Raw genomic sequence first — 19,731 nt, 5'->3', positions numbered from 1 at the left:
GAGATTTGCACCCCGTGCATCAGAATGCAACTTTATTGCAACCCGTGCATTGCACCACAAACACCTCTCACCCTCCCCACCCCAACAACGCACGCACACAGCGCCGTGCACCGCTTTTACACCATTCCCCTCCCTCCATCCCCCCACGCTCCCTCCCCCCCCCCCCTTCCAAAGCAACTCGCTCAATCCTCCCCCATCGCCTCCTCTTCCTCCCCTTTCCTCCCCCTCCAGCGCTCCGTCCATTGCAGGACTTTGTCGTGCATCGCTTGACGGTATCGACCCCACCGGGAACGGAGCTCTTCGCCATCCCGGCTGAAGCGGCGGCGGAGCCGTTTGCCGAGAGAAGCGAAACTTTGTTCCACTTCCGCCCCGTAATCAGCAACGCGGAACCGCGCGTCCGCCGCTTCCGTGCGCAGCGCCGTCAGCATCGACCTATGGGGAGGGAGAGGGGGTGGGGTTAAGGGGGGGGAGGAGCCAATAGGATGCGGGGTTGAGGAGAGCGGGCGGGGCTTGAGGAAGGGGCGGGGTTAAGGAGAAAGCTGGGCCAATAGGATGCGGGGTAGAGGAGAGGGGGCGGGGCTTGAGGAGGGGAGTGGGGAAAGGGAAAAAAGCTGGGCCAATAGGATGCGGGGCTGAGGAAAGGGGGCGGGGCTTGATGAGGGGGCGTGGTCTGCCCCTCTGTGCGCAGAGCTGTCAGCATCGACCTATGGGGAGGGAGAGGGGGTGGGGTTAAGGGGGGTGAGGAGCCAATAGGATGAGGGGTTGAGGAGAGCGGGCGGGGCTTGAGGAGGGGGGTGGGGAAAGGGAAAAAAGCTGGGCCAATAGGATGCGGGGTTGAGGAGAGGGGGCGGGGTTACGGGGAGAGGGAGTGGCCAACAGGAAGAGGGGTAGAGGAAAGGGGGCGGGGCTTGATGAGGGGGCGTGGTCTGCCCCCTCTGTGTGCAGAGCTGTCAGCATCGACCTATGGGGAGCGAGAGGGGGTGGGGTTAAGGGGGTGAGGAGCCAATAGGATGCGGGGTTGGGGAGAGGGAGGGGATAGTGAAAAGAGAGTAGCCAATAGGATGCGGGGTTGAGGAGAGTGGGCGGGGCTTGAGAGGGGGTGGGGATAGGGAAGAGATGAGCCAATAGGATGCGGGGTTGAGGGGAGGGGGCGGGGTTACGGGGAGAGGGAGTGGCCAATAGGAAGCGAGGTTGATGAGAGAGGGTGGGGTTAAGGAGCTGGGCCAATAGGAAGAGGGGTTAAGGACAGGGGGCGGGGCTTGATGGGGGGGAGTGGTTTGCCCCCTCTGTGCGCAGAGCTGTCAGCATCGACCTATGGGGAGCGAGAGGGGGTGGGGTTAAGGAGGGGAGGAGCCAATAGGATGCGGGGTTGGGGAGAGTGAGGGGATAGGGAAAAGAGAGGAGCCAATAGGATGCGGGGTTGGGGAGAGGGGGTGGGGCTTGAGAGGGGGTGGGGATAGGGAAGAGATGAGCCAATAGGATGCGGGGTTGAGGGGAGGGGGCGGGGTTAAGGAGAGAGGGAGTGGCCAATAGGAAGTGAGGTTGATGAGAGAGGGTGGGGTTAAGGAGCTGGGCCAATAGGAAGAGGGGTTAAGGACAGGGGGCGGGGCTTGAGGAAGGGGCGGGGACAGGGAAGAGATGAGCCAATAGGATGTGGAGTTCAGGAGAGGGGGCGGGGTTATGGGGAGAGGGAGTGGCCAATAGGAAGTGAGGTTGATGAGAGAGGGCGGGCTAAAGGAGCTGGGCCAATAGGAAGAGGGGTTAAGGACAGGGGGCGGGGCTTGAGGAGGGGGCGGGGATAGGGAAGAGATGAACCAATAGGATGCGGGTTTGAGGAAAGGGGGCGGGGCTTGATGGGGGGGAGTGGTTTGCCCCCTCTGTGTGCAGAGCTGTCAGCATCGACCTATGGGGAGGGAGAGGGGGTGGGGTTAAGGGGGTGAGGAGCCAATAGGATGCGGGGTTGGGGAGAGGGAGGGGATTGTGAAAAGGGAGGAGCCAATAGGATGCGGGGTTGGGGAGAGGGGGCGGGGCTTGAGAGGGGGTGGGGATAGGGAAGAGATGAGCCAATAGGATGCGGAGTTGAGGAGAGGGGGTGGGGCTTGAGAGGGGGCGGGGATAGGGAAGAGATGAGCCAATAGGATGCGGGGTTGAGGGGAGGGGCGGGGTTAAGGGGAGAGGGAGTGGCCAATAGGAAGTGAGGTTGATGAGAGAGGGTGGGGTTAAGGAGCTGGGCCAATAGGAAGAGGGGTTAAGGACAGGGGGCGGGGCTTGAGGAAGGGGCGGGGATAGGGAAGAGATGAACCAATAGGATGCGGGTTTGAGGAAAGGGGGTGGGGCTTGATAAGGGGGCGTGGTTTGCCCCCTAAGTGCGCAGAGCTGTCAGCATCGACCTATGGGGAGCGAGAGGGGGTGGGGTTAAGGGGGGGAGGAGCCAATGGGATGCGGGGTTGGGGAGAGGGAGGGGATTGTGAAAAGGGAGGAGCCAATAGGATGCGGGGTTGAGGAGAGTGGGCGGGGCTTGAGAGGGGGTGGGGATAGGGAAAAAAGTTGGGCCAATAGGATGCAGGCTTAACGAGAGGGGCGTGGCCAGAGACACAGACGTGCTTAGAGGGGCGTGGCTTGATGGAGGGGGTGTGGCCATGGCATGGGGGCGTGGTTAGATGCAAGGGGGCGTGGCCATTAACTGGGGGCGTGGTCATTGGGTGGGGGCGTGGCTAGGGGTTGAAGGCGTGGCTAAACACTGGGGGCGTGGTCAGAGTCGGGGGGCGTGACCAGAGGGTTTGCCACCTCTGATTGGCGTAGTCAGGGTGGGGGCGTGACAGGATGGGCGTGGCCAGCGGGAGGGGGGCGTGGCCAGAGACAGAAGCGCGGTATGAGGCAAGGGGCGTGGCCTGATTCGGGGGCGTGGCCATAGCAAGGGGGCGTGGATAGATGGGGGCGTGGTCTGAAAGAGGGGGCGTGGCCAAAGACTGGGGGCGTGGCCAGGGGAATACACTGCCGGGGAGGGCGTGGTCAGGAGGGAGGCGTGGCCAGAAGAAGGGGGCGTGGCTAAAGGCGGTGGGCGTGGCCAGGGGTGCGTTGCCACTGGATGGGCGTGATCAGAAGGGGGCGTGGCCAGATTGAGGGGGCGTGACCAAAGACAGTGGGCGTGGCCAGGGGAATACAATGCCGGGGTGGGCGTGGTCAGGAGGGAGGCGTGGCCAGAAGAAGGGGGCGTGGCTAAAGGCGGTGGGCGTGGCCAGGGGTGCGTTGCCGCTGGATGGGCGTGGTCAGAAGGGGGCGTGGCCAGTTCGAGGGGGCGTGGCCAAAGACAGGGGGCGTGGCCAGGGGGAATACACTGCCGGGGTGGGCGTGGTCAGGAGGTGGGGCGTGGCAAGACGAAGGGGGCGTGGTCAAAGTCAGGGGGCGTGGCCAGGGTATGCGTTGCCGCTGGATGGGTGTGGTCAGAAGGGGGCGTGGCCAGTTCGAGGGGGCGTGGCCAAAGGCAGGGGGCGTGGCCTTCGCCCCCCACGTGGTCCCGCACTCACTGCACTGCCTGCCCCACATCGCTGCCCCACAGCCGGTCGCTGAAGTTCTTCGCCGCTTCCTCCACCCGACCCCACAGCGTTAATGGGGCCGGGGGCTCCTCCGAGTTGGGGGTCTCAGCCCCAGACACTGAGGGAGTCGGTTTTTGGGGGGTCAGCGGGGGGGGCAAAGAGATCCCAATGGGAGCCCCCGGCCCCATAGATTTCTATGGGGGACTCCATAGACCACCCTATAGGACCCAATGGAGACCCCATAGAACCCAATGGAGACCCCAGCCCCATAGATCTCAGTGTGGGACCCCATAGACCCCAATGGAGACCCCAGCCCCATAGATCCCAATGGAGACCCAAAAGACCCCAATGGAAACCCATAAACCCCAATGGAGACCCATAAACCCCAATGGAGACCCATAGACCCCAATGGAGACCCATAGACCCCAATGGAGACCCATAGACCCCAATGAGGGACCCCATAGATCCCAATGGAGACCCCATAGACCCCAAAGGAGACCTCAGCCCCATAGATCTTGGTGTGGGACCCCATAGACTCCAATGGAGACCCTATAGACCTCAATGGGGGACCCCAGCCCCATAGATCCCAATGCAGACCCCATAGACCCCAATGGAGACCCCAGCCCCATAGATCACTGTGTGGGACCCCATAGATCCCAATGGAAACCCCATACACCCCAATGAGGGCCCCATAGATCCCAATGGAGACCCCATAGAACCCAGTGGAGACCCCATAGACCCCAATGAAAACCCCATAGACCTCAATGGACATCCCAGCCCCATAGATTCCATTGCAGACCCCATAGACCCCAGTGGAGACCCGAGCCCTATAGATCTCGGTGTGGGACCCCATAGACCCCAATGCAAACCCCGGAGACCCCAAAGGCAACCCTATATACATCAATGGAGACCCCAGCCCTATAGATCTCAGTGTGGGACCCCATAGACTCCAGTGGAGACCCCATAGACCTCAATGGGGACCTCAGCCCCATAGATCTCAATGGATCCCCATAGACCCCAATGGGGGACCCTAGACCCATAGACCTCAATGGAGACCCCATAGACCCCAACGGAAATCCCATAGACCTCAATGGAGACCCCAGCCCCATAGATAACTGTGTGGGACCCCATAGACTCCAATGGAGACCCTATAGACCTCAATGGAGACCCCAGCCCCATAGACCCCAATGGAGACCCCATAGACACCAATGGAGACCCCAGTCCCATAGATCTCAGTCTGGGACCCCATAGAACCCAATGGAGACCCCATAGATTCCAATGGAGGACCCCAGCCCCATAGATCCAAATGCAGACCCCATAGACCCCAATGGAGACCCCATAGACCCCAATGGAAACCCCATACACCCCAATGAGGGCCCCATAGATCCCGATGGAGACCCCATAGACGTCAATGGAGATCCCAGCCCCATAGATTCCATTGCAGACCCCAATGGAGACCCCATAGACCTCAATGGGGACCCCAGCCCCATAGACTCCTATGCAGACCCCATAGACCCCAATGGAAACACCATAGACCTCAATGGAGACCCCAGCCCCATAGATTCCATTGCAGACCCCATAGACCCCAATGGAAACCCCATAGACCTCAATGGAGACCCCAGCCCCATAGATCTCAGTGTGGGATCCCATAGACTCCAATGGGGGACCCTATAGAACCCAATGGAGGCCCCAGCCCTATAGATCACTGTGTGGGACCCCATAGACCCCAATGCAAACCCCGGAGACCCCAAAGGCAACCCTATATACATCAATGGAGACCCCAGCCCTATAGATCTCAGTGTGGGACCCCATAGACTCCAGTGGAGACCCCATAGACCTCAATGGGGACCTCAGCCCCATAGATCTCAATGGATCCCCATAGACCCCAATGGGGGACCCTAGACCCATAGACCTCAATGGAGACCCCATAGACCCCAACGGAAATCCCATAGACCTCAATGGAGACCCCAGCCCCATAGATAACTGTGTGGGACCCCATAGACTCCAATGGAGACCCTATAGACCTCAATGGAGACCCCAGCCCCATAGACCCCAATGGAGACCCCATAGACACCAATGGAGACCCCAGTCCCATAGATCTCAGTCTGGGACCCCATAGAACCCAATGGAGACCCCATAGATTCCAATGGAGGACCCCAGCCCCATAGATCCAAATGCAGACCCCATAGACCCCAATGGAGACCCCATAGACCCCAATGGAAACCCCATACACCCCAATGAGGGCCCCATAGATCCCGATGGAGACCCCATAGACGTCAATGGAGATCCCAGCCCCATAGATTCCATTGCAGACCCCAATGGAGACCCCATAGACCTCAATGGGGACCCCAGCCCCATAGACTCCTATGCAGACCCCATAGACCCCAATGGAAACACCATAGACCTCAATGGAGACCCCAGCCCCATAGATTCCATTGCAGACCCCATAGACCCCAATGGAAACCCCATAGACCTCAATGGAGACCCCAGCCCCATAGATCTCAGTGTGGGATCCCATAGACTCCAATGGGGGACCCTATAGAACCCAATGGAGGCCCCAGCCCTATAGATCACTGTGTGGGACCCCATAGACCCCAATGCAAACCCCGGAGACCCCAAAGGCAACCCTATATACATCAATGGAGACCCCAGCCCTATAGATCTCAGTGTGGGACCCCATAGACTCCAGTGGAGACCCCATAGACCTCAATGGGGACCCCAGCCCCATAGATCCAAATGCAGACCCCATAGACCCCAATGGAGACCCCATAGACCCCAATGGAAACCCCATACACCCCAATGAGGGCCCCATAGATCCCGATGGAGACCCCATAGACGTCAATGGAGATCCCAGCCCCATAGATTCCATTGCAGACCCCAATGGAGACCCCATAGACCTCAATGGGGACCCCAGCCCCATAGACTCCTATGCAGACCCCATAGACCCCAATGGAAACACCATAGACCTCAATGGAGACCCCAGCCCCATAGATTCCATTGCAGACCCCATAGACCCCAATGGAAACCCCATAGACCTCAATGGAGACCCCAGCCCCATAGATCTCAGTGTGGGATCCCATAGACTCCAATGGGGGACCCCATAGAACCCAATGGAGGCCCCAGCCCCATAGATCTCAGTGTGGGATCCCATAGACCCCAATGGAGACCCCAGCCCAATAGATCCCAATGGAGACCCAAAAGACCCCAATGGAAACCCATAAACCCCAATGGAGACCCATAGACCCCAATGAGGGACCCCATAGATCCCAATGGAGACCCCATAGACCCCAATGGAGACCTCAGCCCTATAGATCTTGGTGTGGGACCCCATAGACTCCAATGGAGGCCCTATAGTCCTCAATGGGGGACCCCAGCCCCATAAATCCCAATGCAGACCCCATAGACACCAATGGAGACCCCATAGACCCCAATGGAAACCCCATACACCCCAATGAGGGCCCCATAGATCCCAATGGAGACCCCATAGACCTCAATGGACATCCCAGCCCCATAGATTCCATTGCAGACCCCATAGACCCCAGTGGAGACCCGAGCCCTATAAATCTCGGTGTGGGACCCCATAGACCCCAATGCAAACCCCGGAGACCCCAAAGGCAACCCTATATACATCAATGGAGACCCCAGCCCTATAGATCTCAGTGTGGGACCCCATAGACTCCAGTGGAGACCCCATAGACCTCAATGGGGACCTCAGCCCCATAGATCTCAATGGATCCCCATAGACCCCAATGGGGGACCCTAGACCCATAGACCTCAATGGAGACCCCATAGACCCCAACGGAAATCCCATAGACCTCAATGGAGACCCCAGCCCCATAGATAACTGTGTGGGACCCCATAGACTCCAATGGAGACCCTATAGACCTCAATGGAGACCCCAGCCCCATAGATTCCATTGCAGACCCCATAGACCCCAATGGAAACCCCATAGACCTCAATGGAGACCCCAGCCCCATAGATCTCAGTGTGGGATCCCATAGACTCCAATGGGGGACCCCATAGACCCCAATGGAGACCCCAGCCCCATAGATCACTGTGTGGGACCCCATAGATCCCAATGGAAACCCCATACACCCCAATGAGGGCCCCATAGATCCCAATGGAGACCCCATAGAACCCAGTGGAGACCCCATAGACCCCAATGAAAACCCCATAGACCTCAATGGACATCCCAGCCCCATAGATTCCATTGCAGACCCCATAGACCCCAGTGGAGACCCCAGCCCTATAGATCTCGGTGTCGGACCCCATAGACCCCAATGCAAACCCCGGAGACCCCAAAGGCAACCCTATAGACCTCAATGGAGACCCCAGCCCCATAGATCTCAGTATGGGACCCCATAGACCCCAATGGAGACCCCATAGACCCCAGTGGAGACCCCAGCCCTATAGATCTTGGTGTGGGACCCCATAGACTCCAATGGAGGCCCTATAGTCCTCAATGGTGGACCCCAGCCCCATAGATCCCAATGTAGACCCCATAGACGTCAATGGAGACCCTATAGACCCCAATGGAGACCCCAGCCCTATAGATCTCAGTCTGGGACCCTATAGACCCCAATGGAGACCCCATAGACCCCAAAGGACACCCCATAGACCTCAATGGAGACCCCAGCCCTATAGATCTCAGTGTGGGACCCCATAGACCCCAATGGAGACCCCATAGACTCCAATGGGGACCTCAGCCCCATAGATCTCAATGGATCCCCATAGACCCCAATGGGGGACCCTATAGACCCCAATCGGGGATCCCATAGACCCCAATGGGAGACCCCATAGACGCCAATGGAAACCCCATAGACGCCAATGAGGGACTGCATAGATCCCAATGGAGACCCCATAGACCTCAATGGAGACCCCAGCCCCATAGATCTCAGTGTGGGACCCCATAGACCCCAATTGGAGACCCTATAGACCCCAATCGGGGATCCCATAGACCCCAATGGAGACCCCAGCCCTATAGATCTCAATGGATCCCCATAGACCCCAATGGGGGACCCTATAGACCCCAATCGGGGATCCCATAGACCCCAATGGGAGACCCCATAGTCGCCAATGGAAACCCCATACACCCCAATGAGGGACCCCATAGATCCCAATGGAGACCCCATAGACCCCAATGGAGACCCCATAGACCTCAATGGAGACCCCAGCCCTATAGATCTCTGTGTGGGACCCCATAGACCCCAATGGAGACCCCAGCCCTATAGATCTCAGTGTGGGACCCTATAGACCCCAATGGAGACCCCATAGACCCCAAAGGACACCCCATAGACCTCAATGGAGACCCCAGCCCCATCGATCACTTTTGGACCCCATAGACCCCAATTGGAGACCCTATAGACCCCAATCGGGGATCCCATAGACCCCAATGGAGACCCCCCCCCCCATTGGAGGTCACTCACCCCCCCCCAGCAGCGCCGCGGCCGCCACCAACGTCACCAACAGCATGGCGCCACCTGGCGGCGGAACCGCGTTACTGCAGCGCCCGCATTGATCCCATTGTCCCCATTGTCCCCATTGACCCCATTGACCCCACTGACCCCAATGTCCTCATTGACCCCATTGACCCCATTGACCCCATAGACCCCAATGTACCCATTGTTCCCATCGTCCCAAATGTGTCCCCATTGTCCCCATAGACCCCAATGTCCCCATTGACCCCATTGACCCCAATGTTCCCAATGTCCCAAATGTGTCCCCATTGACCCCAATGCCCCCATCGTCCCCATAGACCCCATAGACCCCAATGTCCCCAATGTCCCCATCATCCCAAATGTGTCCCCATTGACCCTATTGACCCCCCATTGACCCAAATGGGTCCCCATTGACCCCACTGACCTCATTGTCCCCATCATCCCAAATGTGTCCCCATTGACTCCATTGACCCCAAAGCCCCCATTGACCCAAATGTGTCCCCATTGACCCCAATGCCCCCATTGTCCCCATAGACCCCATAGACCCATAGACCCCATTGTCCCCACAGACCCCATTGACCCCAATGTTCCCAATGTCCCAAATGTGCCCCATTGACCCCAGTGTCCCCATTGACCCCACAGACCCCATTGACCCCAATGTCCCCATTGTCCCCATCATCCCAAATGTGTCCCCATTGACCCCATAGACCCCAATGTCCCTATTGACCCCATTGACCCCGATGTTCCCAATGTCCCCATTGTCCCAAATGCGCCCCCATTGACCCCATTGTCCCCAAAGCCACCACTGACCCCAATGTCCCCATTGTCCCCATCATCCCAAATGTGTCCCCATTGACCCCAATGTCCCCATTGACCCCAATGTCCCCATTGTCCCCATAGACTCCATAGACCCCAATGACCCCAGTGACCCCATAGACCCCAAAGTCCCCATTGTCCCAAATGGGTCCCCATTGACCCCAATGCCCCCATTGTCCTCATTGACCCCATAGACCCTAATGTCCCCATTGTCCCCATCATCCCAAATGTGTCCCTATTGACCCCACTGACCCCAAAGCCCCCATTGTCCCAAATATGTTCCCATTGACCCCATTGACCCCATAGACCCCATTGACCCCAACGTCTCCATTGTCCCCATTGTCCCAAATGTGTCCCCATTGACTCCATTGACCCCAAAGCCCCCATTGACCCAAATGTGTCCCCATTGACCCCATAGACCCCACAGACCCCATAGACCCCAATGTCCCCATTGTCCCCATCGTCCCAAATGTGTCCCTATTGACCCTATTGACCCCCCATTGACCCAAATGGGTCCCCATTGACCCCAATGCCCCCATTGACCCCATAGACCCCATTGTCCCCATAGACTCCATTGACCCCATAGACCCCAACGTCCCCATTGTCTCCATTGTCCCAAATGTGTCCCCATTGACCCCATTGACTCCAATGCCCCCATTGACCCCATAGACCCCATAGACCCAAATGCCCCCATAGTCCCCATTATCCCAAAAGTGTCCCCATTGACCCCATTGTCCCCAAAGCCCCCATTGACCCAAATGTGTCCCCATTGACCCCATTGACCCCATAGACCCTAAAGCCCCCATTGTCCCCATTGACCCCAAAGCCCCCAATGTCCCCATTGACCCAAATGTGTCCCCATTGACCCCAATGTCCCCATTGACCCCATAGACCCCATTGTCCCTATAGACTCCATAGACCCCAATGACCCCAGTGACCCCAATGTCCCCCACCCCACTGTCCCCCATTGTCCCCATATCCCCCTATGTCCCCCATTGTCCCCCAATGTCCCCCATTGACCCCATATCCCCCAATGTCCCCCCACCCCAATGTCCCCCACTGTCCCCATTGACCCCAAATGTCCCCACTCCCCCCAGTATCCCTCATTGACCCCATATCCCCCAATGTCCCCCCCAATGTCCCCCATTGACCCCATATCCCCCAATATCCCCCCCCCATGTCCCCCATTTTCCCCATATCCCCCAATATCCCCCCCTCAATGTCCCCCATTGTCCCCATTGACCCCAATGTCCCCCATTGTCCCCATATCCCCCAATATCCCCCCCCCATGTCCCCCATTTTCCCCATATCCCCCAATATCCCCCCCCCATGTCCCCCATTGACCCCATATCCCCCAATGTCCCCCCCAATGTCCCCCATTGACCCCATATCCCCCAATGTCCCCCACTGATCCCATATCCCCCAATGTCCCCCCCCACTGTCCCCCATTGATCCCATATCCCCCAATGTCCCCCATTGATCCCATATCCCCCAATGTCCCCCCCCACTGTCCCCCATTGACCCCATATCCCCCAATGTCCCCCCCCACTGTCCCCCATTGACCCCATATCCCCCATTGTCCCCCCCCCATGTCCCCCATTGTCCCCATATCCCCCAATGTCCCCCATTGATCCCATATCCCCCAATGTTCCCCCCCAGTGTCCCCCATTGACCCCATATCCCCCAATGTCCCCCCCCAATGTCCCCCATTGTCCCCATATCCCCCAATGTCCCCCCCCAATGTCCCCCATTGTCCCCATTGACCCCAATGTCCCCCATTGTCCCCATATCCCCCAATGTCCCCCATTGACCCCATATCCCCCAATATCCCCCCCCAATGTCCCCCATTGTCCCCATATCCCCCATTGTCCCTCATTGTCCCCCAATGTCCCCCATTGACCCCATATCCCCCAATGTCCCCCATTGACCCCATATCCCCCAATGTCCCCCCACCCCAATGTCCCCCACTGTCCCCATTGACCCCAAATGTCCCCACTCCCCCCAGTATCCCTCATTGACCCCATATCCCCCAATATCCTCCCCCAATGTCCACCATTGACCCCATATCCCCCAATGTCCCCCATTGACCCCATATCCCCCAATGTCCCCCCCCAGTGTCCCCCATTGTCCCCATATCCCCCAATGTCCCCCATTGACCCCATATCCCCCAATGTCCCCCCCCAATGTCCCCCATTGTCCCTATTACCCCCCATTGTCCCCCATTGACCCCAATGTCCCCCATTGTCCCCATATCCCCCAATGTCCCCCCCCCAATGTCCCCCATTGTCCCTATTACCCCCCATTGCCCCCTATTGACCCCAATGTCCCCAAATGTCCCCCCCCTTCACCCCCCCACGGACCCCAATGTCCCCAACCCCCCCCTCCCCCCCCAAGTGACCCCAATGTCCCCCATTGTCCCCATATCCCCCAATGTCCCCCATTGACCCCATATCCCCCAATGTCCCTCCCACCCGTTGCCCCCCATTGACCCCAATGTCCCCAAATGTCCCCCCTCTTCACCCCCCCACGGACCCCAATGTCCCCAACCCCTCCCTCCCCCCCCAAGTGACCCCAATGTCCCCCATTGTCCCCATATCCCCCAATGTCCCCCATTGTCCCCATATCCCCCAATGTCCCCCCCACCCGTTGCCCCCCATTGACCCCAATGTCCCCAAATGTCCCTCCCCCCTCATGCCCCCCCCCCCCCCAACGGACCCCAATGTCCCCAACCCCCGTGACCCCAAAGTCCCCTCACCTCTCCTGGGTTCCCCTATAGGGCCGCTCTCCTCCGGCCCTTTAAATATTCTGGAGGGGGAGGGGGAGGGGGCGGAGCCTGGAGGGGGGGTCAAAGGTCAGCCGGGGGGGGGACAGTGGGGGACAGTGGGGGTCAATGGAGGACAATGGGGGGCAATGGGGACAATGGGGGATAATGGGGGGCAATGGGGGTCAATGGGGGGCAATGGGGGGCAATGGGGACAATGGGGGATAATGGGGGGCAGTGGGGGACAATGGGGGGCAGTGGGGGGCAGTGGGGGGCAATGGGGACAATGGGGGGCAGTGGGGGACAATGGGGACAATGGGGGACAATGGGGGGCAATGGGGGGCAATGGGGACAATGGGGGACAATGGGGACAATGGGGGACAATGGGGGGCAATGGGGGGCAATGGGGGTCAATGGGGGACAATGGGGGGGAATGGGGGACAATGGGGGACAGTGGGGGGGCAATGGGGGACAATGGGGGGCAATGGGGGGCAGTGGGGGGCAATGGGGGGCAATGGGGGACAATGGGGGGGCAATGGGGGGGCTTTGGGGACAATGGGGGGGAATGGGGGGCAGTGGGGGACAATGGGGGACAATGGGGGACAATGGGGGGCAGTGGGGGACAATGGGGGGGAATGGGGGCAATGGGGGACAATGGGGGACAATGGGGGACAATGGGGGGCAGTGGGGGACAATGGGGGGGAATGGGGGCAATGGGGGACAATGGGGGGCAATGGGGGGAAATGGGGGGCAATGGGGACAATGGGGGGCAATGGGGGTCAATGGGGGTCAATGGGGGACAGTGGGGGGCAGTGGGGGGCAGTGGGGGACAATGGGGGACAGTGGGGGGTCAATGGGGGGCAATGGGGAGAATGGGGGATAATGGGGGGCAATGGGGGACAATGGGGGGCAATGGGGGGCAATGGGGGACAATGGGGGGGCTTTGGGGACAATGGGGGGGAATGGGGACAATGGGGGACAATGGGGGGCAATGGGGGACAATGGGGACAATGGGGACAGTGGGGGGGCAACGGGGGCCTTTGGGGACAATGGGGGACAATGGGGGACAATGGCGGGGACAATGGGGGACAATGGGGGACAATGGGGGTCAATGGAGGACAATGGGGGACAATGGGGACAATGGGGGATAATGGGGGGCAATGGGGGGCAGTGGGGGGCAATGGGGACAATGGGGGGCAATGGGCGGCAATGGGGGACAATGGGGGACAATGGGGGGCAATGGGGACAATGGGGGGTCAATGGGGGGCAATGGGGACAATGGGGGGGAGTGGGGGTCAATGGGGACAATGGGGGGCAATGGGGACAATGGGGGGTCAATGGGGGGCAATGGGGGACAATGGGGGGCAATGGGGGTCAATGGGGACAATGGTGGGCAATGGGGGACAATGGGGGGCAATGGGGATAATGGGGGGGCAATGAGGATAATGGGGGGCAATGGGGGGCAATGGGGGGCAATGGGGGACAATGGGGGACAGTGGGGGACAATGGGGGACAGTGGGGGACAATGGGGGGGAATGGGGGGCAATGGGGGGGAATGGGGGACAATGGGGGACAATGGGGGACAATGGGGACAAGGGGGGGCAATGGGGGGCAATGGGAGACAGTGGGGGGGATTTCGGGACAATGGGGGACAATGGGGGCAATGGGGGACAATGGGGGGCAATGGGGGGCAATGGGGGGCAATGGGGGACAATGGGGGGCAATGGGGGGCAATGGGGGACAAGGGGGGGCAATGGGGGACAATGGGGGGCAATGGGGGGCAATGGGGGTCAATGGGGGTCAATGGGGGGTCAATGGGGGACAATGGGGGACAGTGGGGGGTCAATGGAGGGCAATGGGGACAATGGGGGACAATGGGGGGCAGTGGGGGGTCAATGGGGGGAATGGGGACAGTGGGGGGGGCAATGGGGGGGCTTTGGGGACAATGGGGGACAATGGGGGGCAATGGGGGACAATGGGGAGGAATGGGGGACAGTGGGGGGGCAATGGGGGTCAATGGGGGGCAATGGGGGGCAATGGGGTCAATGGGGGACAATGGGGGGCAGTGGGGACAATGGGGTTAATGGGGACAGTGGGGGGGGCAATGGGGGGCTTTGGGGACAATGGGGGACAATGGGGGGCAGTGGGGGACAATGGGGGGGAATGGGGGCAATGGGGGGCAATGGGGGGGACAATGGGGACAATGGGGGCAATGGGGGTCAATGGGGGGCAATGGGGGGCAATGGGGGACAATGGGGGGCAGTGGGGGACAATGGGGACAATGGGGGGCAATGGGGGGGAATAGGGGGGAATGGGGACAATGGGGGACAATGGGGGGCAATGGGGTCAAAAGGGGGGGCTTTGGGGACAATGGGGGGCAATGGGGTCAAAAGGGGGGGCTTTGGGGTCAAAAGGGGGGGCTTTGGGGCCAATGGGGGGCAATGGGGTCAAAAGGGGGGGCTTTGGGTTCAAAAGGGGGGGCTTTGGGGCCAATGGGGGGCAATGGGGTCAAAAGGGGGGGCTTTGGGTTCAAAAGGGGGGGCTTTGGGGACAATGGGGGGCAATGAGGGGCAGTGGGGGACAATGGGGGGGCAATGGGGACAAGGGGGGCAATGGGAATAATGGGGGGGCAATGGGGGACAATGGGGGACAGTGAAGGACAATGGGGGGCAATGGGGTCAAAAGGGGGCCAATGGGGGCCAATGGGGGACAATGGGGTCAAAAGGGGGGGCTTTGGGGCCAATGGGGGGCAATGGGGTCAAAAGGGGGGGCTTTGGGTTCAAAAGGGGGGGCTTTGGGGACAATGGGGGGCAATGAGGGGCAGTGGGGGACAATGGGGGGGCAATGGGGACAAGGGGGGCAATGGGAATAATGGGGGGGCAATGGGGGACAATGGGGGACAGTGAAGGACAATGGGGGGCAATGGGGTCAAAAGGGGGCCAATGGGGGCCAATGGGGGACAATGGGGTCAAAAGGGGGGGCTTTGGGGACAGTGGGGGACAATGGGGTCAAAAGGTGGGGGGTTTGGGGACAATGGGGGGGCAATGGGGGGCAATGGGGGACAATGGGGTCAAAAGGGGGGGCTTAGGGGACAATGGGGGACAATGGGGGGCAATGGGGGCAATGGGGGGCAATGGGGTCAAAAGGGGGGGCTTTGGGGACAACGGGGGACAATGGGGTCAAAAGGGGGGGCTTTGGGGGACAATGGGGGGCAATGGGGGGCAATGGGGTCAAAGGGGGGGGCTTTGGGGACAATGGGGGGCAATGGGGTCAAAAGGGGGGGCTTTGGGGACAATGGGGGGCAATGGGGGGCAATGGGGGACAATGGGGGGCAATGAGGACATCGGGGTTCTTCCCTTCCCCCCCCCCAAACCCCAAATAAGGACTTTGCCCCATAGTGACGTATGGGGGGGATGGGGAGGAGGGGAGGGGGGGGTTGGGGACGAAGGTCGAAGTTTGGGGTCAAAGGGACGGGGACAGCGTGGAGGGGGTGGGGCATCGGGGGGGGGTGGGGGAAGGGACCCAAATGGGGGGGGTGGGGGACCCTAAATGTTTGTGGGGGGGGATGGGGGTGAACACCCAAATCTGTGGGGTCTGAGCCCCAAACGTGTGGGGTCCAAACCCCCAAATCTATGGGGTCCGAGCCCCCAAATCTATGGGGTCTGAGTCCCCATATGTGGGGGGAGGATCCCCAAATCTATGGGGTCTGAACCCCAAAATCTATGGGGTCTGAGTTCCCATATGTGGAGCAAATAATGCCAGATCTATGGGGTCTGAGCCCCAAATCTATGGGGTCAGAGCCCCCAAATGGGTGGGGAGAACCCCCAAATCTATGGGGTTTGAGCCCCCAAATGGGGGAGGAGAATCCCCAAATCTATGGGGTCTGAACCCCAAATCTATGGGGTCTGAGCCCCAAAATCTATGGGGTCTGAGCCCCCAAATGGGGGGGGAGAACCCCCAAATCTATGGGGTGTGAAACCCAAATCTATGGGGTCTGAGTTCCCATATGTGGAGCAAATAATGCCAGATCTATGGGGTCTGAGCCCCAAATCTATGGGGTCAGAGCCCCCAAATGGGGGAGGAGAATCCCCAAATCTATGGGGTGTTTAACCCAAATCTATGGGATCTGGACCCCAAATGTGGGGGGAGAACCCCCAAATCTATGGGGTCTGAACCCCAAATCTATGGGGTCTGAGCCCCCAAATGGGGTGGGGGAACCCCCAAATCTATGGGGCACGAACCCCAAATCTATGGGGTCTGAGCCCCCAAATGGGGGAGGAGAATCCCCAAATCTATGGGGTGTGAAACCCAAATCTATGGGGTCTGAGCCTCTAAATATGGGGGAATGAATGCCAGATCTATGGGGTCTGAACCCCAAATCTATGGGGTCTGGACACCAAAAGTGGGGGGGAAACCCCAAATCTATGGGGTCTGAGTCCCCATATGTGAGGTGAGGATCCCCAAATCTATGGGGCACGAACCCCAAATCTATGGGGTGTGAACCCCAAAATCTATGGGGTCTGAGCCCCCAAATGGGGGAGGAGAATCCCCAAATCTATGGGGTGTGAAACCCAATTCAATGGGTTCAGATCCCCTAAATATGGGGGAATGAATGCTAGATCTATGGGATCTGAACCCCAAATCTATGGGGTTGAACCCCAAATGTGGGGGAATGAAAGCCAGATCTATAGGGTCTGAGCCCCCAAATGGGGGGGAGAATCCCCAAATCTATGGGGTCTGAGCCCCTAAATATCTGAGGACCAACAGTGTCCCTTTGGAGGACCACGATGACATCTATGCCCCTTTGGAGGACCAACAATGTCCCTCTGGAGGACCACGGTGACACCCATAGGTGACAGTGATACCCATTTCCCTTTGGAGGACCACAGTGACATCTACCTCCCTTTGGAGGACCATCAACGTCCCTTTGGAGGACCAACAATGTCCCCTTGGAGGACCACGGTGACACCCATAGGTGACAGTGATACCCATTTCCCTTTGGAGGACCAACAATGTCCCCTTGGAGGACCGCGGTGACATCTACCTCCCTTTGGAGGACCATCAACGTCCCTTTGGAGGACCAACAATGTCCCATTGGAGGACCACGGTGACATCAATGCCCCCTTGGAGGACCAACAATGTCCCCTTGGAGAACCACAGTGACACCCATAGGTCACAGTGACACCCATTTCCCTTTGGAGGACCAACAATGTCCCCTTGGAGGACCGCGGTGACATCTACCTCCCTTTGGAGGACCATCAACATCCCTTTGGAGGACCAAAAATGTCCCCTTGGAGGACCACGGTGACATCAACCTCCCTTTGGAGGACCAACAACGAGGATTCCCCTCCCCCCAATGCTGACGATGATGATGGCGAGTCCTCCAACGACACCGATGATGAAGTCCTCCCGGTCACAGCGCCCCCCAGCGGCGACAACGAGAACCACAGCCCCCCCCCTCCCCCCCCGGGGGGCCACACCGTCGTTGCCACCCCCCCTATAAAGATGGCGACGACGATGATGAAGATGAGTCCTCCAAGGACGATGAAGGCTCTTCCCATGCCTGACCGCCGCAATGGCACCCAATGGGGACAATGATCACAGCGCCACCCTGTGGCCACAATAGGAATTACAGCCCCCATAATGGAAACAATGACGGTCACAGCGCCGCCCAGTGGCCACAATAGGAATCGCATTCATGTCTATGGTGGCAATGGCAGCAGCGCCACCCAGTGGCCACAATTGGAACTGCAGTCTCTCCAATGGAAACAATGGCGGTCACAGCGCTCCCCAGTGGCCACAATGGGAATCGCATTCATGTCTATGGTGGCAATGGCAGCAGCGCCACCCAGTGGCCAAAACGGGAATTACAGCCCCCAGAATGGAAACAATGGCGGTCACAGCGCTCCCCAGTGGCCACAATGGGAATCGCATTCATGTCTATGGTGGCAATGGCAGCAGCGCCCCCCAGTGGCCACAATTGGAACTGCAGTCTCTCCAATGGAAACAATGACGGCCACAGCGCCGCCCAGTGGCCACAATAGGAATCGCATTCATGTCTATGGTGGCAATGGCAGCAGCGCCACCCAGTGGCCACAATAGGAATTACAGCCTCCAGAATGGAAACAATGGCGGTCACAAGTGGCCAAAATGGGAACTGCATCCCCCCAATGGTGACAATAATAATCACAGCGCCCCCCAGTGGCCACAGTGAGAATTACATCCATTTATGGTGACAATAATTAATCACAGCGCCCCCCAGTGGCCAGAATGGGAACTGCATCCCCCCAATGGTAAGAATAATTAATCACAGCGCCCCCCAGTGGCCGCAGATTGGAACTGCAGTCTCTCCAATGGAAACAATGACGTCCCCCCAAGTGGCTGGAATGTGAATTGCAGCCCCTATAATGGAAACAATGGCGGTCACAGCGCCCCCCAGTGGTGACAATGAGAATTACACCCCCCAATGGAGACAATAATAATCAGAGCGCCCCCCAGAGGCTGGAGTGGGAATTACATTCACTCCAATGGAAACAATGGCGGTCACAGCGCCGCCCAGTGGCCACAATGAGAATTACATCCATCTATGGTGACAATAATTAATCACAGCGCCCCCCAGTGGCCACAATGAGAATCGCATTCATGTCGATGGTGGCAATGGCAGCAGCGCCACCCAGTGGCCACAATAGGAATTACAGCACCCATAATGGAAACAATGACGGTCACAGCGCCCCCCAGTGGCCACAGTGAGAATTACGCCCCCCCAGTGATGACAATAATTAATCACAGCGCCCCCCAGTGGCTGGAATAAGAATTACATCCATCTATGGTGACAGTAATTAATCACAGCGCCCCCCAGTGGCCACAATTGGAACTGCAGTCTCTCCAATGGAAACAATGACGGTCACAGCGCCCCCCAGTGGTGGCAATGAGAATTACATCCATCTATGGTGACAGTAATTAATCACAGCGCCCCCCAGTGGCTGGAATAAGAATTACATCCATCTATAGTGACAATAGTTAATTACAGCGCCCCACAGTGGCCACAATTGGAACTGCAGTCTCTCCAATGGAAAAAATGACGGTCACAGCGCCCCCCAGTGGTGACAATGAGAATTACATCCATCTATGGTGACAGTAATTAATCACAGCGCCCCCCATTGGCCACAATTAGAACTGC

The 19,731-nt window shown here is 58.8% G+C and overlaps 1 protein-coding gene across 1 annotated transcript; it reads right to left on the bottom strand.

Moving 5' to 3' along the window:
• Positions 1-145: 145 nt before the first annotated feature.
• On the bottom strand, positions 146-9,104 carry LOC149914035 (uncharacterized). The gene is made up of 3 exons (XM_090128162.1): positions 8,963-9,104; positions 3,528-3,654; positions 146-432 (listed from the first exon to the last, which is right to left on the bottom strand). The coding sequence occupies exons 1-3, from the start codon at positions 9,006-9,008 to the stop codon at positions 183-185; spliced, it is 423 nt and encodes a 140-aa protein (XP_089984288.1). The 5' UTR covers positions 9,009-9,104; the 3' UTR covers positions 146-182.
• Positions 9,105-19,731: the final 10,627 nt, after the last annotated feature.

This window comes from Phasianus colchicus, chromosome 32 (assembly GCF_987193195.1).
Source record: "Phasianus colchicus chromosome 32, bPhaCol1.hap1.1, whole genome shotgun sequence".
NCBI classification, from domain to species: domain Eukaryota; kingdom Metazoa; phylum Chordata; class Aves; order Galliformes; family Phasianidae; genus Phasianus; species Phasianus colchicus.
The sequence above is the reverse complement of the archived record's forward strand: the minus strand, read 5'-3'. Positions and strand labels throughout refer to the sequence as shown.